We start from the raw sequence: 27,493 nt of genomic DNA on the forward strand, positions 1-27,493 counted from the left end.
ATCAATCCTAACGATATGGGGAGAGCAGACATTGTCCAAGCACATGCTGTTGTTTTACAACACCAGGTTCCTGGTGGCTACAAGGTACATAGGGCAGCTGTGGGGCGGCAGAAATACCCCAACTGTGAAACAATGTGTGGCTAACATGCACTGGTGTGTGCTGGCATAGTATTCAGTCTACAAAGACTGGGGTTACCCAAGCAAATTTGAGAAAGTATGCGTCCCGTGTAAAGATCATGGAGATATGGAGACTAACTTTCCCATTTGCAGGAGAAACCGACAGAGACTGTGGGTGGCGTGAAGCCGAAGGCCTGGGAAAATAGACTGTGAGCGAACTCCGGAACAGTGAGGGGACATGTGGGAAGACTGACATTGGTCTGTGTAGTCATCAAGAGGAGAAGAGTGAGGCAAAGTGGCTCTAAGATTTGTCGCATTGAGTATGTTAATTTTCGTAAAATGTAAACAATCAATAAAAAGAAGTTTAAAATAAAAATCTGTCTCTCCTTGGCCAAGTTACAATGGTTAATGAAGCAGAACTGCCTGACCCACTGTGGAACTAAATGAATCAGTGCACAGCTCTTGTTTTATCTTAAGGAACACCCTCCGGATAAGGGAGATTGTAGGAAAAGTATTAGCAAAGACCATGGCTTTGTGTCCCAGGGCACGACCACTTGCTGCTGTAGAACTGGCATTTGAGTTCTCTTGTATCACAAAGAGGGCATAAGAGGTGAACTCTGCCTCTGGGACATAAGCTGAAGTTGCCCTGCAATATAGTTCCCACTCATGACAGTTGATGTCCTATCTGCTTAACATGTCCTCAAAGACCCTGTCAAATCTTGGAACATTGTGTAGTGATGCTGTATCATCACACCCATCGCCTTGCATACTGCCCTTTCTTAGGCTGAATTGGAGATTTCATGCCACCTTTATTTCAGATGTGTGTGGAGAGGGACCATAAAGTCTGTTTTAGCCTACAATTCCTACTGTGCAATGTGTAGCAAGAAAGCTAGCTTTCAGAGAGGCTTGACCGTTCTGAGCCCCAACATGTTTCTATGCATTTCCACTTGTGTTGAGGTCCAACGTCCACATGTGCAGAATTATTTAAGGTGAGTACCCCAACCTTTCAGGGAGGCATCTGCAGGGAGGTAGAACTGAGGATCTTGCATATACAGGTCCTGTTGGCATGAATTCATCCATCCAACAAGGTGGGGTGTGTTTTGCCACTAGTGTAACACTGATGAGATCATCCCTGTGGCCTGTCAATTGTTGGCACTGAAAGTCGTACTGCTCTTGCACCCAGTGGTGTAACATAAAATGGTGCATCCCTTCAGAATGTGATGAGGGTCCCCAAGTGTCCCATATCGTGCAAATAGTCATTTGCCAGGGGCTGAGTGGGGGCCCCTTGAAGAGTTGGAGGCCCATGGAAGGTTTCAAGCCCTTAAATGATTGGGGTCCCTCTGGACCACAGGGGCTAGGGGACCTACATTATGCCCCCGCTTTCACCACCCTTATCCCCAGCTGGCCTGGGGTATAATTGGGATACAACATAACATCATGGCCAACAGGACCTTGAACTGTTGAATGGTTATGCTTGATTTTGACTGAATGCCGGACACACAGCTTGACTCATTCATTCCCATCTTGAGAGGTGTATGATTTTACCGAGCTAAGCATATGTTGAGGTCTCCAGAATAGCACCTGTTGGCTGGGATGAATATGAACCTTTTTTTTTACTCAGAGTGAGCCCCAATCTGCTCAGTAGGTGTAGCAATGTCTTGACATCTTGGGTTGCTTACTCTCAGTTAGATGGTTTGCCTTCTGGTTTTGACAGGATCCTTCACTAGCACATCAAAGGATGTAGGGTCAGAGAGTGCTCCCCTACACGGGTTATAGCCCGCATTGGTATAAGATTTCTGACTAATGCAAGGAAGGGTCCTATGATGAAGCATGCCACCTAAATGCTAGGCGTGGGCTTTCTGTCCTAATGAAACACAATTCCAGACCATGGTGATATTTAACATTCCTCGCGGACATCAGGGTTAGAATACATTTTGACCCATACTACACTACACATCCCCCTCTTCCCAGCATACTTGCTGTTTAGACTTTCAGGAATAAGACGTGCAACCCCTGACATCAAAGACTGGCAGCAACTGGGGCAAGGCACTTGAACACCTGTGGAGCCAACCAACAACAAAATGCAACACATGAATCCGAACTGTTGAACACATACCAAAGAAAGGGGATACCTGTAATCATAAGGATGTATGAGTTGGATGTAAACACCTTCCAGTTCAAAAGAAGCCAGGAAATTCCCGGCATCAGTCATTGAGAAGGATAACTATCCTGAAACTCTGCAGTATTTGTTGAGCACTATAAGGTCTAGAATGGGATGGCACTATGGGGACTTTTGGTGGAAAGCAAAGAATCTTAACAACAACCCTCATGACACTGTTACTTGTTTCACAACATGCTTCACTAGTAGTTTGAGGGTAGAGGAATGGAGACATTTCATTCTGGAGTTACCTGTCATACCTGAACAGGATAGCAGTGGTTTTGCCCACCTTGGTAGCAATTGCTTCACAGGTACTGCCCTACTTGCACACAGTGTTACGGCAACATTACTCAGGATAAGGTAATGCCATACATTTTACTTCTTTTGAAGCCAGGTCACAACACAAAGCCTGCGACCGGATTTCTGCTCTATGCAAGGTTTTCCTCTCAGAGAAGATCTGAGACTGGCATAGATTAACAAGTTACTTACCTTTGATAATGCTCTTTCGGTGAATACTTTATCTAACTGCATACTCCCCACTTTTAGAATATTCCCCAGGTGCGAGACTGGACCCGGAAGATTTTCATTCTAGAGCTCCCATGTGCCGAAAAAGGATGTTGGTTGGAGAATTAACTATATATTTGTTGTTGCTTTTCTTGGGCATTAGAGGTTGCTGTAAAATATGAGAATAGAGACATTTGCTCTTTTGGATTCCTGCCATTCGTCTGTTGATTATAACATAGTAGTGACCGGTGTGCAAAGATTCAGGTTTTTACTACTTTGCCAAATTTAACATGGCTGCTGATTACTTTTATTCTTGCTGGCAAAAAGTTTCATACCTCAACTGTTCTCACTCAAAAGGAGTTTCCTTCAGTCTGTGATTTGTTGCAGGAAGAGACAGAAATGAGTGGAGCCATCCTAGAATGAAAAGGACTGATAGTAGTTACTGAGTTTTTGGCACATAGCTTTGATGGTCATTCTTCTAGCTACACAGTGTGGATATTAAGGGCCAGGAAAAATGTGTGATCTGATATTACGGTTAGAAAGGAGTCTCATGGCTAGGCTCCTGGTCTCTACAGCTTCTAAATAACTTAGTTGGATACTCCAAGTTATATACCGTTGACGTAGTCTTGTACGGGAAATACTAGACTCTTACTGGTTTGTATCTTTACTAGAATCTCAATGAATGATTCATTGGTAGTGGGACTAGAGCCTAACTCAGGTTTTAGAGTTTGGTATAGTTTTTGTGTCATCTCCATAGTCACAGTAGTTGAATTTAAGATGAGCTCCGATAGTGGTCTAAGGTAAATTAGAAGAATGAGATGCTGGACCCATGCAGTTCTAGTTTTCAGGGGATAAGGGTTAGAGAGAGAGAGAGATCAGTTGGTGAGGAAGAAATCAATGAAGTAGAGGAAAGTGCCTTGGTCCTTGTAGATTTGTTTGTCCAAACTGGGTGAAATGATAGATGGTGTCAAAAGCAACATCAAGATCCAGTAATAGAAGTATTAGAATCAATAATAATTTTGATGCAGAGTTGCTATTAGCACAGATTCCATGCTCCTACTTGAATGGAATTCTGTTGTGCCTGAGAAAAGATAATTTTCTTCAACATATGAGGACAACAGAGCAGAGAGAACTCTTTTGCTCACTTGTTTAGGAGGTGGAGAATACATATGGGGCCTCCCTTAGCTATAGTTGTGTGTCTGGTATCTATTTGTATTAGAATGGACTTGATGCAGAAAGTTTGGCATTCTTCTGGAAATATGCTACTAGCCACTGAGTGGTGAATAATATTCTATTACTTACGGGTAATCTTCATTACTCCTGGTCCTGTTGTCCTCGTCCCATTCATCACTAATTGGAGATAACCATATCCACAACAGAAAAAAAGAACATGAGGAATGCTGGGATATCCCCTGCCCGGCCCCTCCCTTTGGTAGTACATAAGCTGTACTTACCCAGCATTATGCCTGCACAACCAAGCCCCAACAGAAGGCCGGAGGCATGGGAGGGGCATGATGAATGGGACGAGGACAACAGGACCAGGAGTAATGAAGATTACTGGTAAGTAATAGAACATTACCCCCAGGTCCCTCTAGTCCTTGTCCCATTCATCACTAATTGGAGAATACCCAAGCAGGCAAACGCCGGCCTTCTGAAAACCGCATAGAACTAACAAAAAACAGAAGAAGTGATACCAACAAACAACCGAGTACCCCAAACAAAAAAAAAGGAAGAGACAAAAACACAAACAGATCCAACCGCCAAGACCCAGTCGAATCCGAGGCAGAGTGCAACCCAGAAAGGAAGCAAACAGCACCAGACAGGAGCAGAGGAAGCCCTGCAAGCCCCAGAAGGGGAACAGACAACACAAATCCCAGAAAGAAAAAAACAACAAAAGTCAGGAACCAACAACATGTGATACCGGCCCAAAAAAGGAACACCCAAGAAGGAAACCCCTCCGGGGCAAGGGCCAACCACAACCGCAAAAGACAGAGGCACAGCCCGGAAAGAAGAGGCCTACCGGAGACCACCCGAACAGGAGAACACAAGGCAAGGAAACAGTGCCTGGACCCCAAAGGAACTCAACAAGAAACCACAGGAACAAGGAAGAGCAGAAAAAAACAAAACCATGCCCAGGCCGAAAAAGACAAGAAGGGCACCACAGCCCAAAAATCTTGCAGGACTCCAAGAAGTCCAACCAAAAAAAGAGAGCCAACCAAGGGGGGCACCACAAAGGAGAAAAGTGGCCAAGCAGCCACTGCCAGAGACACCCAGGAGCCGAAACCAAAAACCCGCCGACCCCAAAAAAACTGCACAGGCATCGCCAGAATCCGGTGAAGCCCCCCAAAGCGTAGCCCATGCCTGACGAAAACCACAAAGAGAGCCGCCACAGACCCAGATAGGAAAGGACAGGTAAGCATCCCAGTCCACACCATAGGAAACCCCCAGGGAACGGGAAACCCCGACCACAGGAAGAAACCAGGAACAAGCAAGCCCCAACGGGAGCCCTACCAGAGGGCAAAGCAAAAACAGGGCCAGAAGGCCACTGGAGACAAGAAGCCCCAAGGACACCAGGGCCAGGGGACCAACAGGGCCCCCACCGCCCAGAAATCCCCAGGGACAACAGGCACAAGAGGGGAAGCAGACCCTGGAGACAGAAAACAACAGCAACTCCAACTCCCACCCTCGCAAAGAAAGGAAAGAACTGGAGCTCTGGAGTCCGAGTGCACCCCCAAGGCCGCACCACCCAAGGGACGCACCAGAGGAGGACAAAACCAGCCAGAAAGCATGAGCAGGGACACCAATGGCCTCCCAGAGAAGGCCCAACGGACCAGCGGGGGGACTGAAAAAAACCCAGAAGAAGACCATACAGGCCAAGGAAGAGACATCTGCAGGGGAACAAAGGCGGGCCGGAAGTCAACCCCGTGCAAGAGACCCAAAGAGACACAACAAGAGTCGCAAAGACTCGGAACCATAAGGAACAAAAAGGGAAAAAGGCTTAAGTAGTTCACACTTGCCGGACAGGGGGTGGGGACAGCGTGCCCACCACGGACTGACCCCCATACGCCATGGGTGTGGAGGCAGGAAACCTCGCCATGGGCTCAGACAACCGAAGAGCCCACAAGGGGGAAGGAGAAACACCCCAACAACAGAAAAAAAACACAATGGGAGGAACAGGGCCCGGGCCCATAGACCCATGAGCCAGAGCCCAAAAAGGAGGCACCAACCATAAGGGGGAAACACAGGCACCGGCCCAAAACAAAGGCAGAGCCAGCAACAAATCCCAAAAGGCACCAAGCCAAGGAGCCACACAAGGAGCCACACCAAAGAAGACCCAAAAGCTACGCCAGAGAAGGAAGAGCAGTACCAGAGGACCCACTACACCCTAAGAACAAAAGTGGCAGAGGCTGAAGCCAACGCAGGGAGAACCAAGACAAAGCATCCCGCCAATCCGCCTCACCTGGTAGAGCACACAGTACCCAGGGAAGAACAAGGGGAAGACACCCATCCAAAAAGAGAGAGAGACAAAAAGCAAACCAAGAGCAGGCAAACGGCACACTAGGCAAAAGTAAAACTAAACGGCCAACCTGCCAGGAGAACGCGGCCGAAAGCCACACCCTAAACAAAGTGGTTGACACCCAAAACGCAGAAGACCACCCAGAAGGACACCACATCGAAGGGCCAGCGAACAACCCCTGTAGGACAGGCAAGGAGCAGGAAGCAACCTAGACGCGGCATGCGCCCCAATAGCGGGGAAGGACCCCGTACCGGGGGGGCACCCAAGCAACAAAACCCCACACCAGAGAACAGGACACAGACCCAGAGCACCCTGCCAGCGCCACATGGGAAGCAGACAGAGGAAAGAGACACCAAAGACAACAGGCCGCAAAGCCCAGAGGAAGGACATACCAGACTGGCCAAGACAGAGCAGGCCAGAAAGGGAAGCCCGAAGGGAGCAGACCCCAACTACCGAGCCTACCACCTCAGGAGAAGGGCTGGGCAACAAGATGTCAAAAAGACAAGTGTCTAAAAGCACACCTGGGAAGGACCCACAACACCCAGCAGAAGAAGCAGGGACAGTGACCAACAGGCACCCAGAATGCCTCCAAAAAAGCTGTGAGAAACCAACTGCCAAAGGGAAGCAGAGGAGGAGACCCAAGCCTGCACAAACCAGGGAGGACCAACCAAGCTCAGTGGAGACAGCACCCAGAGCCGCCCGTAAGGCCCAGCCAAGGGTGACAGCAAGAGCCCCCACACCAGCCAAAATCAGGAAAGGGAACCAGAGCCAACAACGCAACTGATACACCAGGAAGAGAACCAACCCCCATGGCAGGAGAGGCAGAGAACAAGGCCACAAGACGATACCCAGAAAGAACCAGCACCACAACAGGCGAGGAACAGAGGCCCAGAGCAGCTCCCCCTCCCCCAAAAGCACACCTGGGCCAAAAGACCAAGGAAAAAAGAGAACAGGAAATACTGGCAAAGCTATACGCGCCCGAAAGGGAATGGCAAGGGGCCTGCAAAGCCCAAAAGGGGAATGACCACAGACAAATGCAGAACTGAACATAGATACCGCAGCTGGAGGGACTTAGAATGAGACCACCCAAGGGACAACAACTGCATATGTCAGGAAGCAAAGGCCAGACACATCAGCAGCCAACCATTGGACCTAGAAGAAAACATAGCACCAGAACAACCAGAGAAAAAGGAGGGCACACACACCAAGACACCTGGACCCTCTTTTTATTGTTTTTTTTTTTAAACAGTCGCCTGTTACCCAACTCAATGGCACTGGTGTTATCAGCCTGGAAAGGATGTGCGGACCTGCCAGGACTCAAACCCATGAGGTCAAACACAATGCTCTGGATGGGTGCATTAGTCCACTTAGCCGACCAGCGTGACCTTTTCCCAACCTGAAACATCCAAACACTACACACAAGGCAAAAAACCCAGTGTGACACGGGTAGTGACCCAAAAAACAGAAAAGGAAAGGTGGGGCACCGCCACAGACCCTCCCATGGAGAACAAGGGCCGCCCAGCCCGAGGGAGAAGACTAGAACTGCCAACCACAGAGAAGGCAGCCCCCAGAAAACAACAAAACACCAGCAGTGGTAAACCTCAGGCAACCGTAAAAGGGCCAACACCACTCGGGGACCAAAGACGGGAAAAAACCAGCAGACAGGAGGACGACCCATCCGCAACTATGACGCCATCAGTGAAACAAGCCGAGCCCCTGACCCGACAACACCGGACAGCAGGCCGTGACCACCACTCAAGCTGTAGGACAGCCCCGGGATTAAGGCTTTCAAAGTTGATTGTATCCCTGCTGCCAGTTCATACGTGGGAAGTCTGGTAACGCAGTCTGAATGGCAAGCGACCAGACCAGCAGAAAAAACAAGAAACCGCCAAGCGGCACTTACCCCAAAGGCAGGAAGCCCGGAAGACAGAAGGTACACTCCCCTTGCATGTGCTGTAACCACAGCGACCGAAGGAGGAAGTCAGGCAAGCCCTTTGCTTCCTGAACCTTCCACACGTTTCCCGGCTGCCCAGCTGACTGGGAGAAGCAACTGGGGGAGCCGGAACCGAACCAGCAGCCCTCAAGGGAGGGCCCTGGGACCAGAACACGCCACCCTGGAGACTCCAGAGCACAGCAGGAGGACCTCAGATCGCACCAGGGAGCCACACGGGGCCACCAGACCAGCAAAGAAGGCCTCCTAGAGTCCAATTGCGGCGCTGCCTTAGAAAGCCCAGCAGACTGGAGGCAGCGCACCAGGAACAACAGTCGCCCAAGCCCAGCAGGGACGACATCTTCACATTCAAATTCCGTCTGAAGACAGAAAAAAAAAACAAGCGGAATGCTTGGTAAGTACAGCTTATGTACTAAAAAAGGGTGGGGGTGGGGAGGGGATATCCCAGCATTCCTCATCAGTGGCGGTCGGTGACATTTGAAAGTGGCGGGGGATAAAAGTTCAGCAAGATGTGAACTGTTGCAAGTGAACATAGCGAGCAAGCCCGACACTCTTACGGGAGGCTCGAGGGGTGGGTGAGGGTTCTCCCCCGTGAATTATTTTAAAATAGAGTGCTCAAATGGTGCATCTGTAAGTAAATTTGAGAAAGCAAGAAGGTTAATACAGCAATAGTGAAATTGTAGTTATGGCAAGAATAAAGAGATTTCATATGATAAGGATGTTGGTAGCTACTTATTCAGTATAACTACAGAACTTCACAACAGACCGAGATAACAATGCTGAGAACCTCACAGATTTGCTTATTTATTGATATACCTTTATAAGTGAAATCTACTGAGGAAATAGATGTTATTGTGATTTGTTAGACTGGACACAACGAGACAGCAAAGAATAAACATTAAAAGGCTGTAGGGCACCTTACAAGGCCCTGAACATCTCATTCAGGGGAGGAAGAAATATGATATGGCCTGTAAACAAATTATAAAATAACATCCTGCTTCTTCAGTTCCACTTTCTACTCTTTGTTATCCCAGCACTTAAGTTTCAACCCTTGTTCTTTTCCCATAACACCCATGCTAACTTTGTCATGCAGATATTTACCCAGGTATCAGATAAAAAAGGTTATCACCATGTAAAATAATATCCTCTAACCTGATGTTCTAAACACACACACACCATGGACATTTTAAGGATTTTGGGGGGCCCTGTGCAGAACAGTTTTGAATTTATAATCCGATTTCAGGTCTTTAATTTCCTCTTCGGCCAGGTCACAGAGTGCATAGGCGCACTCATCCAAATTCTAAATGTGTTTACATCTAATATTAAGGGATAGTGACTTGTGTTGTCAATATCCTGATTTAGCAGCAGCTCACTAATATTACTGCAAATAATCTCTGTGACACCCTCCCATTTCTCAAATGTGAGGTCGTGCTTTGAGCTAAAAGAAACTTTTTTATGGATGCTACATGAAACATAAGCACAGCATTATTCTGCAAAATGTCTGTAACAGACTCTTACACATCATCCATATTTAAAATAAATTAAAGAAAAACTGTATTTAAAACACTCGTTCAAGACATATTCTAGGTCATTAGGGCAAGACTCTCTGCAGAACAGAGCTGGCACTATCAAGGGCCCACTTTACCCATGCGTTAAAAGCTAAAAGCGTCTCTGACACACACCACTGAGTCCTTAAGTATACCAACGCATAGAAATGTGATTTTGTTTTGGATTTACAGTTCCTCTGGGGAGCAGCTTAACTCTAAGGGCCAGATGTAGCAAAGGGTTTTTCCCATTCTGTGTCAATGGGAAAATGTGTTCGTACATATGGCCCTAAATTCCTTACTCTCACAGCCACATGTGGTAAACCATCCACCACAATGGATATTTACATGCAGTAAATTTTTAAAGACACACTCTGTCGGGTCAACTTGCCAGGATTCAAAGGGAAGAGAGGGCAAGACTCCCAAAATCACCCTGCTTGTTATTTCATTTCAAATTACCAGATTTGGCTGGAGCCCGCAGAAGACACTACCTCCTGCCATAAACAATGACAAGCACAAGCCGAACACGCGCGATCGCTCTCGCGGCCAGGCCAGCCACAGTGATTGAAAAGTGCTGAAACATCTCCCACTTTCATCTTGTGAGAGGAGCAACAAAATTGGCATCTTACTTTTTCCTGCTGGGTATCGCGACTGAACTTGCCGATCGCAGAGCCCAGCAAATAGGTTGCCATTGGGGATAGAGGGCCTGGGGGCCATGACCTCGCAAGACTGCAAACGTAGGTTACATGTAAAAACAATACTGCAAGTAAAAATTTCCAGGCCAGGTGGCAGGTATCTGTAATAAATACCTGCATGGTACGGGTATAACCTGCCAGATCCGTGATTCCATGAAGACTGGCATTAAAGTTTGTTTACACAGTTTCTTTAGCCATTATAATTAGTTTTTTTTTATTGTTGTGATCCTTCATTTAAACTTGGTCCATGTGTCGTTAGATTGTAATATTTCATTTTGATATGCCTTTGTGCACTGTTCATTTTTCCATGTCTTTCTCTACTGCTTGGTGTTGGTTTCACACCTGATGTGCCCGAAGCAGGGTATAACAGAGAGACCGACTGCGTGAACTGCGCGGGGTTCACGTGGCCGCTGTAGTGCCGACATTCCCCACGGCCTATTAATCTCGCCGTCTACCAACTGATTCTGGTCCACTGGACTCCTGATTACCTATCCACATTTAATGAGCTGTATACATCGAGATGCGGATGTATTTACGTATATAAGCCTGTATGTATGTAGTAATGTTCGTGTGGGTATGTGGGAATAATATATATGTATATATGTATGTTCTGATGTGTTTTATGAGAGTTTGGGCTCATCCATGAATGTATGGGTATACTTGTGTCTACGTATAAGTGTGAATGTATGTGCATGTGTAATTAAATATATATATATATATATATATATATATATTTGCATGCAAGTGTATTTGACATGCAGGTGTATGTTCTCTCGCTTGTGCATAGGCATGTATATATGTACATGTCCAATCTATTCATTCGTATGTGCATGCAGGCATTATTACATACATGTACATTTGAAGTTCTGCCCCATGAAATCCTCGATAATGATCTCATGCAAGAGTGCCAATTGGTGCAGCCGCAGGGGTGCCGAGGTGCTAGTGACTAACCTGACCTTTGAACCTGATATGACACGCATTTCCTTACCTGCAAGTCGAGGAAAGCACCGACCTGCACTGAAGCGCTGCTAACGTTACACTACGTTACTAGGCTTTCCGCTGAAGAACGTTAATGGGATTATGACCAACGAAAGTAAAAGCTTGTAGTACCCAGAGTGAAACTTGCAAGAGTAAAAGCACACATCGCGAGACGCGAACAGTTTCATAATGACTCATCGTAGAGGAAACTATGAGCAGAAAAGAAAGGGAGAAAAAGCCGAGACAACCTGCGAAAGCACATTCACAGTTGAGAAATTTATGGCTACATTCACATACCTCCATTCAGTCAATCCATCAAATGTTCGATGCTAGAACTGGACTATTTTTCTCATGAACAATTGATGGAATTCTTCCCGCCTGCCACACCCTTTCCCAGCTTGTCACAGGGTGAGGTCCCACCCACGCCCTCTGGCACGTTGGGAAAGGGTGGGGTGACAATGCTCTCCACTCCCTAATTGACGTGGAGGCTAAGCGCTTCAGGGCTTGAATAAAAGACGCCCGGGGCTAACTTGGCCTCCGCGTCATCAGGGGGTGGAGACTAGGCCTTGATGCTGCGTCTTTGCTGAGCTGATGACCTCACAGGCCTCAGGGCTGTGAGATTATCAGCCGGGCAAATAGACTCACTTTGGGCCTGCCTACACAGGAGCAGTTAAAGTTAGCATGTGATGTCACGCCACTTCACTTGTCCGCAGTGTCGAGCAACAATAATGCTGGTGTTGGTGAGTGGGGGAGATAGTAATAACGCGTCCAGCCCTTATAAATTACCTGTACCTGGACACGTTGGAGGTCGGTGAACCTTTTAGCCGAGTTGGGTTCTCCTCATCCTCGAATAGTCGGGTTACCTAAATCAAAAATCAATAACTATTGTATCCGGTAACCAATACTCAATTAATAGATCAAAATAACACATTCGGAATTAATAACAGTTGGCATTTCGACGCACCATGACCTTTCAGTCGTAAATAACCACACCAGTTTATTAAAAGTTAGTGAATTTATTTCCCTATATTAACAAAGCTAGCACAATGTATATAAGTGTCAAAACCAAATGATATATGTATACGAACATTACTAGCTGTCCATAGCGGCAGAAGAAACGCAATCTACGCAAAATCTGAATAATAATACATTCAGTTTTGGCAATACAAATCACTAATATAAGCAACTGAATTTGACTAATTTCATACATCGGTCAGCATGACAAGATTTCAATTCAACATGGTGCATCAAGTGCATACCTCGACTAACCTCTAATTAGCATTGGCATGTGGGGCTTCATGCAAAACGAATTTAGTCAACACAAATTTGGAAAACTTCTAGCTTGGGCCCTATCAAAATAGCAGTTGGTACCTAAAAGGAAAAACACAATGCATAATACAATTATCCTTTCATATTTACCAATTACAATCAGCATTCAAGAAAGTCTTCGTCCTTCAGGTATCGGTTCAATCAGCATGGGGCAGAATTTTAAAGGGGCAAAGTTAAGGGCAAGTTTCCTTGCAGCAGCAAGGAGGATGGGGCAAAATTACTGCATGGGCAAGACGGGGCAATTTAGATTTAAAGTCTCTAGGGTGAGAATTCTCAAAGTCTCTTTCTCTGTGTTAGAAAAAAGGGCATCAGGATGTCGTCTAAGATGGCGTCTGGCATTTGGCTTCAAAGATGGCATCAAGGAAAATGGCTGACTTCTCTTTGTCCAGTGGGTTTAAGTAAGAAACATTCCAAATTCTGCAGGGTCTTCCATTGGAGGGTTCATAGGGTGGCTTCAAATTGAGCAATGAAAAATGTCTTTCCACTAGTACTCATTTATGCATACATTGTCCTTGGAGCCTTGGAACACAAGTTGCAACATGGTTTGCCAATTATTTTCGGTATCAGTGCTCTTATTGTCCGCACCTGCAGAGACTGACCTTGCTTGAAAGGGGATGAAACTGGCCTAGTACGAAACCTTGGAGATAAGTGTATTAGTCATATCTACTGGAAAAATACAACTTTAAGCAAGAATATATGTTACATTAGTTCAAGGAAAAGCCACGCAGTTAGAATTTGAGACCAGGCAACTAGGCCAAAGCCTCTACTAAATTTAAGCTAAGCACAAACAGTTTCAATAAGAAATCATGGCACACATTTGCAATTATGACGGATTACTACATTTTTCAATTCTTCATGATTAATAAAGCACGTTTATAATATTGGCGAACTACTCCGAGGGCACAATTTCCCACGTCCATTATTTTCTTTACTAAAATCACACTACATTATACGATTTTGGTTACCTAATATATGAATATATTTTGGTCCTTCTTTTTCTGCGTCATCAATAGTGACCCCTGTTTTATAAAGTTACAAGAGGGTATTATTTTTTAATTTTTTTTAAATGATCGCTTTGTTTTTAAAGGGGGCGGCACCCCAACGCACATGTACAGAAACCGCCACTGTTCCTCATGTTCTTTTTTTCTGTCCTGGAGATGGTTATCTCCAATTAGTGATGAATGAGACGACGACAACAGGACCTGTGGGCAATGGTTTTTGGTAAGATGGCAGCTGAACTGTAAATAAGGATGTCCTTGAATACATGAACTTTGCAGCAGTTTGCCGATTATCTCCACGTGAAATTGATGGAAGTTATTATTGGAGAAAGGGTTGAAGGATGGTATGTTGCCTTGCAGCGTAAAGTGATACATTGGACCACTGTTTTGTCCACAAGGTATCTTTTTAGGTCTAGGCGTTGGAACTGAGGCGATTAATAGAGTCGCACGTTATGTGTGTCTGTGTGGTTTTCAGTGTTGAGCAATTTAGGTTGAGGAATTCAGCAATTATATTATAATTCTCCTTGCTTGAACATCTAGCTGCATATGTCCATTGGGAGTAACAGAGCTTTTCCCCTTTCAATGTGCAACTACATGTATACAGTTTTCCAGCCCTGGAAGGTCATCATACTAACTAGGTCTACCCAAGGTGATGATAATAGACCGAGCAAGCACCGCAGTCTTTTCTTATATCAAGAAGCATGGCAGCAGTCACTCACCTTATCGAGTTCCAAAGGTGTTATCAGATTTCAATGTAAACAAGTAGGTTTGTCTCCTTCGCCGAAGTAGAGTTCGAGAACAATGTCCCTGGCTGCCCCCACTGAAAATAGGTACATATGACCTGATTCAAAGAGTTTTGGCGGACGGGTTTCTCCGTCACATACGTACCGACCATCCCGTCTGCCTTATTACAGGTGCTGCAGGATATAGTGCACTTGTTACAAGGCGGAGGGGATAAACGTCACATTTATGACCGAGTAACCCGTCCGCCAAACAATAAATCGTGTAATTTATATAAAAACGGTGAACTTCAAGCGCAGATGCGTCAGCCTGTGGAGAGAGCATCAGTGGAGAAAAAAACAGAGTTGCGATTTGCAACTGTAGCTCAGTCTTTCACTTTCAGCAGAGGCCCGGTCTCATTTTGAAGAAGGGGTAAAGATCTCCCCACCGGTGGTTGCTGTGTGAGGGACATGTCCGCCGGGGATGCCTAGGTGGGTCCGTGGGACCTCAGTCCTACCTCTCAGAGGACACTTCTGTGGCAGACAGTGCTCCTTATCTTACAGGTGCCTCCCAGTCAGCGGGCTTCCCATCGCATTTTTGCCCTGACACTCACGTCTGTAGTTGGGCACAAGAGCAAAGTTGCCCCGCATTTGCCTGTGGCCACGCTGTCATGCAGATAAGGACAGGCCCCATTTGAATTGCGCTGGCACACGTTTTGTGTCGGGGCCTTCCATTTTGCAGAAGGAACTGCACAGGCCTCTGCGACCCCTTTAATGCCTCGGATGCACAGAGTGGGTGCAAATGCCAGTTGCACCTCTGGGCACTGTGTAATACCGAACCTTGCAGTTTTGTCCAGGTCCGACAAACCCCAGATCCGAAAGTTTACCTCGAGGACACTATGGACGTTAATTTCTCTGATCTCCTCTTCAAGTGGCTTAACACAAAATGACTGGGCCCAGTACATCTACAGCTCACCCTATATCCAGCAATATTGCTGTGTTCACGCAACTTCTCTCGCACCCTCCATGCATAGTAGAGCTAAACATTCTCAAGGCTTGTGTGGCAGAGATACCTGCAGGTGCTGCAACACATGAGCTGCCTGCCGCTGCATCTAGTGGCAAGTGAAAGCAATCCATTAAACGAAGCTACTGTTAAGGCTGTTTTCTATCATGAGATCGTTTTATTTGTTCATTTTGTTTTAGAAATGCACGTGTTCTGAAATGAGATATCGAATTTTAGTCTTAGATGCAAATAAAACAAGCGTGTGATTGATAAAGTTATTTAATTTCGACTTTTTTTATTGATGGGGTTTAAATACGCATTCACGGCCTAATTGTTAATTAAAATGTCTACTTTTTATATTTTTAGTTTGTATAATGCTTATTTCATATCTACAGTTGAATAAGTTGCAACAAATCAAAATGCAATTAATTATGGAAACTTTAAAAAAATATATTTTAACAGTTGTAATTTGAATTACAGAAATCGACAGAACAAATGAAAAACATTCCCACTATTATCCTATCAGTGTCATACAAAGGAGTCAAATTTATTGATGCTTTAAATAAGGTACGTTGTATTGTTCTAGGATACATCATTTTGTTTGTGTGAAATATTCTAGCATAAATACAGTACAGTTCTTTTTTAATGATAATTGTTATCAGTTATACTTCTAAGTGTGAGGATTTTCTACTGTACATTGGCTGAACCTCTCAAACTAGGTACATTGTAAGACTAATCAAACCAGAGTACCCGATATATTTTGTTTCTAATTGATAAAAAATAATGTTATATTTGCTTGGAATTAACTTTTACTTGCCTGCCTTATGGGTGATGCATGATTTGGAACATTCATTGTACTTCACTGAGTTCAGTGCGTTTATCATGTCTTCATTCGCTTTGCCTCATCAGGCTATTACAGTTGGAACAGAATCTTTTCTGAGAGGGAGTCGGCTGCATCCATGCCAGATTTTTATAGCCATGTAAAATAAATATACATCTAAATGCAGCTGATTTACATAGTCAATTATGTTCCTGAAAATCTGGCATAACGCCAGCCTATTTAAACCAGAAATCACTGCTTGAGAAATCACTGCTTACTGTGGTACCCAATCCAGTGTTGCAGTCACTTCACATAGGAAAACAACTGGGCCGTGCATTTCAGTGACTTTATATCACTCCATGGATTTCACCCATGTTCACTGGTTCTGGCTAAAGAAAAGGTAACCTACTTTCGGTGAGGATATTTCTGGCGAAAGCTACCTGCAAATACCTCAACCTTTACATCTCCAGGTGCCAGATTGGATTTGGAAAGTTTTCAGTAGCGTCGTGTGGTGCTGTGGCTCTAACAACAGCCCTCCTGGCATGACATCGCAGAGCTGCATATGTCACTACTCGGCACACTGGCATCAGTACTTGTCTTCCCGAACCCTCCACGCAAGTGTGTGATGATATCAAATGAAATGTAGTGGACAGAACCACCAAAATAACATATAAATAATTGCACCTCAGAACAGAGAAGGGGCGAGTAGGTGAAGAATGTGCACATAGTGTCCACGGGAAACATTGATACTCAAAGTAACCTCATTTTTCTACTGTTGGATAATTCTACATGTATATTCCTCACTTTAAAACAATAACAAAGCAAAATGACGAGGGGAACCAGCAAAGAACTTGCTACAGATGCAACCAGAGTAGACAATCCAATGAATAACAGACTACAGAATGATGAAAGAACTAAGTTGGCCTACAAAAGGAAAAGAAACAGACAGCCCATCAGACATATGGAGGGGTACATATCCCATTGACAAGCGATATACATTTTATTCTCCTTTTTTCCTCGCAACTGGTTGTCAGGGGTAATGGGGAGTACCTGGGTATCTCTATTTCATATCACTACCCGCTCCTATTTAAGCCAGTGTAAGGTTGGCCACACACTTCGATACTTCAAGCAGAGTTCATACTAGTGCTTTAAAAGGCCCAGTTTTTAAAGTGCAGTCCAGAATGTTATATCCCATTACTTTGAAGGCAGTGGACTGAGGTGGACTGGGGAGGCCTTTAACGTCACTATCAGAAAAGCATATATTGGAACCTTCTGGGGAGCTGTGGAAAGTTGTTATGACCGGAGTAGTATTAATGCAATTTTAGTCTATATTCCTTGAGTTCTACTCTGTGAACCTTGAACTTAACTGCTTACCAGGAGGCTGTGACCCTTTCAGTGCTGGATCCTGAACTTAGAGATGTGGTTGATGCCCCACTCATGCACGTGGACATCATGAATGCTATTAGATTATTGAAAAGATCGTGGATACTGATGGGCTACCTACTGATTTCTATCCCATGTTTGAATACCTGTTGGCTCCTCCCTTGCTTGATCTATAAAATATGTCAATCAGGGAAAGCTTTGATTGATGTATTTTTCAGGCCTGGCATTGATCTGGTAAATAAGTCGTTCTACCATCCAGGACTTGAAAGTGTTATCTAATATAGTATCTGTTAGAACTGGGAACGTATTACCATCATTGATCCATTCAGATCAGTGCAGCTTTAGCCCTAAGCATAGCATACCTTACCTGCTATGTTTTTTCATATTATAGATTGTATAGTGGTGGCTTGGGACACTGAAAAATGTTTTTGATGTGTTGGATTGGAACTATCTTAATACAGGCCTGTCGGCCATGAATGTTTGGCTACTAATGTTAAAATAAGTAAAATTACTGTTCACAAATCCAACAGCGCACATGTATATTGGTGGTTTCATTTTTCCTGGCTGTTAAGTTCTGGCGGCCACTAAAGAGGACTGTCAATTGTCACCCTTACTGTTCATGCGGACAGTGGAGAGAGTGGAGGACCTGCTGTGTCACATGTCAGGCCATGGAAAGGAATGTGAACTAGAGGACAATCTATTTGAATAGGACGCGCTTCTTAACATTGACAGACGCTAGAACAAAATGATGAGCTAATGCTGCAGCAATTTATACACATAATAATTTTGTACATGTGATATAAGATACAATGAGATGTGAGAACCCTGAACCCCAAAATATAAGCAATTTAATGCAATATTGACTACTGGCACAATGCAGCAGGCCTGAAGCATCCAGTTTCTGAACTTCGGGGCAGGACCCAGAGGAATACAGCACTAAATGGTCCAATACCTTTTCAATGAAGAATATACTTCAAGGGTAAGGACTTCACCACCTTAAACATAACAACAAACCCAAGGATAGGTTAATTAGTTATATCCTGTGATAGCTATAACACCTGGTCTGCAGCAAACTTGATTTCTCTGAAAACCTAAGGAGTAACACCTGTCAAGTTTTGGGCTGGACACTAGAAGGGAACATCTTACTACCTGGGCTACCTAGTTGCAAATCTACCATGAAACCCTAGATGCCCACTGAGAACCCAAAAAGATGGAAAGTGTTGATGCTGTCCTAAGGAATCTCTAAGATATGGCACTAGCCTTCAATACAAGGGAAAGTGTGACGATCTCATACTAGCGCAAGAAGCTCACTTCACTTCACCTGTATGGCCTACTCCTTGAAAAACCACCCAGTACTCCAAGCCCTGTCCTTTGTAAACCCGCAAGTGGAGCCCGCAATGCAGGACAAGATTGGGCGTACCCATGACCTTCTCAGCACCATTCTTTGAAGACACAGAAACCTTCAAAATGTACATCCAGTAAATTGTTCTGAACATTCCTCGAAACCCAGTGTTCTAGCTAGTGTTTCCAAAATGTAAAGGCCAGATATCAGAAGCTGTCATGCCTTACCAAAGCTGTCATGGACCACTTTAGAAAAGTAACTGCTCAGTTAATCTGGAAAGAATTGAACGACCATCTGTGTTCTCTCCTGGGGAGCGTAGAAATAGCCAGCTAACAGCCACATTAATTACAGGAATACTATCCAATATTATCTTCTTCCCCATCACATTTACATGCCTCCATTTCACCCACAATAGGAAAGGCTGAAAAAAAGAAGGTGGATCACCATCTTAATCAAGATTCATGGAGATTTGCTAACTAAAACAGTCAGATAAAAGGCTTGGAGGATATACAAGAAGGGTGTCAGTAGCCTGTTAATAGTGTTGTGTGACCTGATCACTTAAATATGGTGCAGGTGTTAGTTTACTCCAGATAGGTTTGATGTACTCAAGAAGCAAATCATTAAAGTTCTTCCAATGTGAGAGCACCAGATTGGAGGATCTTAGTTATCAGGTTTGGCTTATCCTGTGGCATGGGAAGGGCTAACCGCAAAACTTATGCATCCTTACATAACATTTCATAAAAGGCAGAAATATCTTTTGAAGGAAGGCCTGTGGACCAATCATGGTCGACCTTAAAACCAGAATTCGAACCCCTGACATTATGAAAGTCATGATAGAAACCCCTAAAGAGCTGTAGAGAAGCACATCATGCCTTCTCAAAGCTCTCCATGTTTTGATTCACTTTCCCTGACAGTGGAATGGAGTCTGTGGAGTAGCTAGGAGAACAATTCAGTGGTGTGGAGCTGGATTCATACACATCTCAGTAGAATGTAGGATTCATACACATCTCAGTGGAATCCAAATCAACCTCCTGGCCGACCTTGACCCAAGTAAAATCTAGCAATTGGAAGGCCAAGAGATGTCCAGACAATAGTACCGGCCACAGCAATATCATGTAGGTTAATGGCAGAAAGACTAACTAGTTCTCCGGTGGTCCAATGTCAAGGTCGAAGCAGGGTGGCTGGCAGAGCAGTTTTCGAACAGCTAACTTGACTTTGCAATTTAAAGTAATGACAAAGCCCAAACTTTCCTCTTTAATATAGATAAATCACCCCTAAGATAAACCTATCGAGCCCTAAGGCAGGATACTGTATATTAAAAAGTAGAACATGTCCTAACAGTAAAAAACCCACATGGTTCTTTTTGAATTAGAAAGGCTACTAGCCCCTTTGGCAAATACAGTGTTAGACGCTCAGAGATCAGCTGTGCTAAGTTCTGAATGGCAGCATTTGAAGCTAGTACTTCAAAGTATCAAAAATAATTGTTACAGTAACCCTGATTTGGTGCTCATGTCGAATTTAATGTAACGTTTAAGTAAATTACAACTTTAAAAAGTTGCCACTCTGTTGCTCAAGTTTTCCAGTGACTGTTTACGATTGCTGGCCATTAGACAGACTTCTACACTCAAAGGGGAGATGGAATTGACTCTCAGGAAGGAACATAAAGAGCCTGCTGTTGGAAGAGATGTTACTTCTCCCAGGCAGTAATGCCAAACAGGGTGTGAGCTCAAAAAGTGAGCTTCAAGGGGGTAGCTGCAGTTAAAGAGCAAATGGTGGGCGCACACTAAAGGGGCTGGTTCTGCCATCGTGGAAGTGGGCAGAATATTGCATTCTGGAAAAGCTAGGCACTACACTTTGCAGGAAGTCATCATCAGGCAGGAGAGAACCTAGTAGTCTATTGGTTAGTAAGAACCACATCCCCAAAGGCAAGATCTGGGCTTAAAAGTGGTACCCCTGGCATCCAGACCTAGTATCACATGTGCATAGAGAGAGGACTAAAGAAGAACTGCCCAGCTGTCCTTTGGACCTGGAAAAAGAAAGGCAGCACCAAAGACTGGATTGCACCTGCTGAGCCTTGGGCTAGCAAAGGTGGGACTGTGCCTGTGGTGTCCTGCTTGAAAAAAAGCCATACCCGAGCAATAGCTAGAAGAGTTGAAACCAAGAGTCAGTTGGCTGCATTTCTGTTACAACTTCAGGGCCACAAAAGCTGAAGAAATCTGCCTTGGCAAGTTGATAGTAACAATTGCCTGATTGCCACTGACTGCTGAAGTGCAGCCTGAAGACTGAGTCTCAACCCTCAAAAGTTGCACCCAAGCCTGTTGGACCCGGAAAAGTTGTTGAAGTGAAGTTTGGTGGCTCAAGATGGACACTAGTCTCAGTCAAACAGTCTGGTTTCACTTTTACCGGAGACCAGTAAGACCAGTGACAACTAGGTTTTGGCTTAACTTCAACCAAACTTCAAGGGACATCGACCCTCGCGGCCAGAGTAAGCTCACTGTGTGGGTCAATGGGTGGCCCAGGAAGACCCCCAGCACTGAATCAACATCCTTCAGCATCGATAGCATCCTTTATCCCTTATATCAGGACCAATCAATTGATGTCTGTGGCGGTTCATCCATAGAGCCTGGAACTGGACTGAAGACTGCTTTGACTGAAAGGTAACTGTCCTGCAAGACTCATTGGCCCCTGTGACTTGCTTTCTGCCAGAGTTGGATTCCTGAAGTGGGCCGGAGTAACTGAACACAACTTTACAAAAGTTTTCAAAAGTTTTCCAAGTAACCACCAACTGCGGAAGTTGCCAAAGCTTGTTTGCAATTTGAATGAAAAGCAATGATTCATTATTTGCTTAATAATGTATATCTATGGAACCGTTGAGAGGCATTTGTTCATTTTGGTGTCAAAAAAATCATAAAAATAATAGCTATTTTTATAAATTGGTGTCAGATTGTCTTTGTGTTGTGTTTCTTTCTTGTTCCAGCTGTTTTGGTACTTCTAAGTGCTTTGCACTTGTTCCTTTTAGCAAACCTGTCTGCTCAAAGCCACAGAGACCCAGGGGTGAGCTAAGGTTTTGCAAATGAACCCGACTGGACCCTAGACAGGTTTGTGAGGTTATTACACAGTGAAGTCCCACAGCCACACCATATAGTACTCTGCTTTCTTCACACATTGTTAAATGAGGAGAGTGCCATGATGCCCCATGTGACAAGGCACTAGGATCTTTGTCAATAATCACTCAACAAATGATTTGGTATGATTTTACTGTCTTGTGTGTGATTGATACTTCCATCTGTTTGCTTTATGATTACCAGATGACTCATGTAGAAAATCATGGGTAGCCCATTATACCTCTCAGTTGCTATCATTCTTTGGACTTGTTAGACCATGATCTAGATTAACTGAACATACTATTCCAATTTCATATTTTGATATCATCTTTTTTCCATAAGAGCATACTGTTTCCAAAGACATTGGCGGTCATTACAACATTGGTGGTAAAAGCCGCTTACCACCGTGCAGAAGACCGCCAACAAACCGCCGCGGCCGTGGAATTGCACCACAGCTATTATGACCTACAGCACGGAATCCGCCAAAATTCAGACACCCACACAAGTCCGCCACACCAAAGGTCAGTGATAAACTGGCGAAAACAAATCTTCCACCGTCACGCCAACAGATATACGCCCACACTATCACGACACACGAATCCACGCGGCGGTCTTTCAACCGCGGTATTCCATTGGCGGTACACACCGCCGCGCTCAAAATACACACACATTTACAAAACACTACCACATTGGACAATTCGAAATACACACACCTGATACACATACACACACCACTGCCACACACCCAATACAATATAAAACACACACCCGCATCACCCACAAACCCCTACGACAACAATTACAGAGAGAAGGCCAGAGAGAGACACTACAAACTACTACCAAGCATCCACAGGCACACAATACCATCACCCACATAACATCCACGCACCTCACACAACACACCACTAAATATCACCCCACTTATCATTACACACACCACCCCACACATCACCCACACCACCCCATGGCACAGCAAAGACACCCCAGGTTCTCTGAGGTGGAGCTCAGGGTCATGGTGGAGGAAATCGTCTGGGTAGAACCACAGCTATTCAGAGCACAGGTGCAGCACACCTCCATAGCTAGGAAGATGGAGCTATGGCAAAAAATACTGGACAGAGTAAACACAGTGGGACAGCACCCAAGAAATCGGGATGACATCAGGAAGAGGTGGAACGACCTACGGGGGAAGGTGCGTTCCGTGGTCTCAAGACACCACCTTGCGGATCAGCGGACTGGCAGTGGACCTCCACCTCCTCCCCCACAACTAACAACATGGGAGGAGCAAGTCTTGGTGATTCTGCATCATGAGGGCCTCGCCATAGTAGATGGAGGAATGGACTCTGGTAAGTCAAAGCTTTACTATTACATCCCCTACCCTACCGGCATGCCAACACATACCCCCACCCTCACCCTCACCCCCATCACTCCTACTTCTCACAAATGTCCCAACATCACAAACCACACATCCCAACACCGAGCCCTGCATGCAAAAACAAAGCATGGACACCCATCACCAAAGCATGGCCACTGCACATACCCATACACCCCCCTAAACCACCATCACACAAGGTCCCACACAGGAATGCAAATACTGGGGTACACGGTCACCCACCTATGCACACAATGGCACACACAGATGTAATAAACATCCTTTTATACCCCTGCAGGACCCCTACCCAACGTCACCGGACAGGAGGGTCCACACATGTCCACACCACCAACAGAAGAGGCCCACAGTGATGACAGCAGCTCTGTCCAACTGGATCTAGATGACCAGCCCGGCCCATCGGGGACCTCGAGACAGTCGGTTCCCCTCACACAGTCACAGTCCACTACAGACTTTCCCCTCTCTGGAAACACCAGCACAACACCCACCCAGCGGGCCCATGCCTCTGTCCCCAGGACACGTCAAGCAGCACTGTGTCCACCACTACAGGGAACCCAGGCTAACCCACCACCCCAACAACAACAGGGACCTGGGGCCAGTGGTAGTGGGCACACCGTTCAGGGGACAGAGGAACAGGAAAACAGGGGAACTGGGAGGACTGCTGTGCGACGGGGGAGGACAGGCCCAGGGAACCCACTCTGCACGAGGCCCGCTCCAACATCATGGGAGTGTACCATCATTCCCAGGAGATGATAGCAACGGTACTGGCCAAGTTTCAGGAGACCCAGCGCCTGCAGGAGGAACAGTATTTGGGCTTCAGGGAGGAACTCAGAACCATCAGTTCCACCCTGGGCACCATCTTAGGGGTGCTGAAGGAAGTACTCAACACCAGGAGGGACACTGTGGCACAACAAGGGGCCCCTGACACTAGCATGGACGATGAACTGCCCACCACCTCTGCTGGCGCTAGTGGACAGGAGGCACTGCCACAGGACCACCACACCAGCACCCCACCCCCTGCATAGGGAGAACCACCCCGCAAACGGTCCCAGAGATCCAGAACAAAGACAGAGAACGATGCCAAGACCCCCGCCAAGAAATGAGACCACCCTGAATGTCATCTTTCTGTCCTACTTTGTCACCCTGTTCATCCTCAAACTGCCCCAGCTCCACTTCCTATGCCCATTTGGGCAATTGCACCTGTGAGACTAATAGACTGGACTCTGCCAAGGACATTCCTCCACCATCACCCCTCACCATTTTACAACCCCCTCCAATATTGAGCACTTAAATAAACACCCTTGAAGCACAAAACAATCTGGAGTCAGTCTGTGATTTCAAAATAGTGTATTAGCTATTACAGTGACAAAATGCTCTTTCAATTGTAATGTCAACATACCTATGTCACACAGCTCTAGTCCATGAGGAAACAAAGCAGATGTCATACAGTGTGACCCACATCTGTCAAATCGTAAGGGAAAGTGACAACTCTTTGACCATACACTGGGTGAAAACGACATACAGTAGAGAGGTAGTAGTGTTAAAATACATGTAGTAGGCAGGTCTGTATTCTTACCTGTGTCTCACTGGAAATATTGCAGGATCGCTGAGTTGCTGTTGTCCATGTCCTCTTCTTCTGCTTCCTCGTCTTCACTGTCCACAGGCTCCACAGCTGCAACAACACGGCCATCTGGACCATCCTCCTGCAGAAAAGGCACCTGTCGTCGCAAAGCTAAGTTGTGAAGCATACAGCAGGCCACGATGATCTGGCACACCTTCTTTGGTGAGTAGAATAGGGATCCACCTGTCATATGGAGGCACCTGAACCTGGCCTTCAGGAGGCCGAAGGTCCGCTCTATAATCCGACGAGTTTACCCATGGGCCTCATTGTAGCGTTCCTCTACCCTTGTCCTGGGATTCCTCACTAGAGTCAGTAGCCATGACAGGTTGGGGTAACCAGAGTCACCTGCAAATGGCGAGGGACAACTGTTAGACACATACTAACCTGTAGGGATATCCCCATACCCAGACAACCATTCCCACTGACTTGCTTCCACGTGCTCACCTAATAGCCACACACGGTGCCTCTGGAGTTGACCCATCACATAAGGGATGCTGCTATTCCACAGGATGTAGGCGTCATGCAGGATGTAGGCGTCATGCACTGAGCCAGGGAACTTGGCATTAACATGGGAGATGTACTGGTCTGCACATTCATGGAACGATAACTCTTCCGGTTTCTTTACACCTGTTCACTCCTGCGGGGGGGACCAAAGCCACATGTGTCCCATCATGGCACCTATGATGTTGGGGTTATGTCCCAGGGAATAAAAATCACCTTTCACTATAGGCAAATCCTCCACCTGAGAGAAAACGATGTAGATCCGCATGTGTTTCAGCAGGGCAGACAACACTCTGGACAACACATTAGAGAACATTAGCCGGGACATCCCTGATGCTATGGCCACTGTTGTTTGAAATGACCCACTTGCAAGGAAATGGAGTACTGACAGCACCTGCACTTGAGGGGGGATTCCTGTGGGACGGCGGATATCTGACATCAGGTCTGGCTCCAGCTGGGCACACAGTTCCTGTATTGTGGCACAGTGATGTAGGTGATGATCACATGTCGCTCCTCCATTGTTGACAGGTCCACCAGCGGTCTGTACACCGGAGGATGCTGCCATCTCCTCACATGTCCCAGCAGATGTGCCTATGAAGGACAACAGCGAGCACAGAGTCAACCAACTCAGAGGTACATACCCACAGCTTGCACAGAACACGAATCATAATCCGAAAAGTGGCCTGTATGTGTGTTGAGGCTAGGCCCAGGTATGTGTGACGCAGTTAAAAATTAAGCCACGTGGGCCCCTGAAATAGCAGCTGCCTGGCCTGTAAAGTGGGACAATGGGATGTGAGTGTGAGGTAACTGCGCTGGCGTTGTACACCGTTGCGGTAGGCGGTCGAAGACCGCAGTGCAATGCTACATTGGTTAACATTGGACCCTATGGGTCCCAGGAGCCAATGACGATGTACGCCGGCGGTGACGGTACGCACCTCCGCGGACGTGACTGCCATTTTCTGTCTGTTCACTCACTCGATACCTGATCTTCGACAGGAGAGGACCTACACTGCAAGTGCTGCAGTGATCTCAGTCTGGAAGAGACAATGGCTTGAGTGTCTGGGGAAAGGGCCCCTGCCTTCACATCAGAGGAGTTGGAGAAAATTGTGGATGGGGTCATCCCCCAGTACACGCTACTCTACGGTCCTCCAGACAAACAGGTAAGTACACTGGGTGCATGCTGTATGGGCTATGCCTGTGTGGAGTGGGGTGGATGAAAGATGGGGGGGAGATTGAGGCGTGCATGAAACGACGACGAGTGCATGTGCCACATGGCAAGGGTAGGGATGGGGGCCAATGACTGTGACGGTGCATTTGGTAATAACATTTCTTTTCCCCCTGTACAATTCATGTAGGTCAGCGCCCACCAGAAAAAATATATTTGGCGTGCCATCGCCAAGGACGCCCGGACCCTGGGGGTCTACCACAGACGGAGCACCCACTGCCGTAAGAGATGGGGGGACATTCGCCACTGGAGCAAAAAGACAGCAGAGCCCCAGCTGGGGATGGCCTCCCAACGTGGGAGGGGTGCCCATAGCACCATGACCCCCCTGATGTTCAGGATCCTGGCGGTGGCGTACCCGGAGTTGGATGGGCGCTTGGGGGCATCACAGCAGCCACAAGGGGGTGAGTACCCTCTCATCCTGCTGATTTTGTGCGCAGTGGAGGTGTCTGGGTGGAGGAGGTGGGCTGTGGGTTTCCCTAGGCTAGGGCGAGTGTGCTAGTTAGGTCCCCTTGTTCTGGGAGATCCTGTGACACCCCACCTCACCTGTGTACAGTGCTAAGTTCACCTAGTCAGGCTCCTGTGTCATCCATGTGTGCA

General features: G+C 46.1%; 1 protein-coding gene across 1 annotated transcript in view; it reads left to right on the forward strand.

The window, feature by feature from the left end:
* Window positions 1–27,493, forward strand: part of ANKS1B (ankyrin repeat and sterile alpha motif domain containing 1B) — a 518,534-nt gene that overhangs the window by 350,701 nt on the left and 140,340 nt on the right. The window contains exon 6 of the mRNA XM_069229598.1: window positions 15,994–16,080. Coding sequence (XP_069085699.1) covers window positions 15,994–16,080 — 87 coding nt within the window. The remainder of the gene's footprint in view (window positions 1–15,993; window positions 16,081–27,493) is intronic.

This window comes from Pleurodeles waltl, chromosome 4_1 (assembly GCF_031143425.1).
Source record: "Pleurodeles waltl isolate 20211129_DDA chromosome 4_1, aPleWal1.hap1.20221129, whole genome shotgun sequence".
Taxonomy (NCBI): domain Eukaryota; kingdom Metazoa; phylum Chordata; class Amphibia; order Caudata; family Salamandridae; genus Pleurodeles; species Pleurodeles waltl.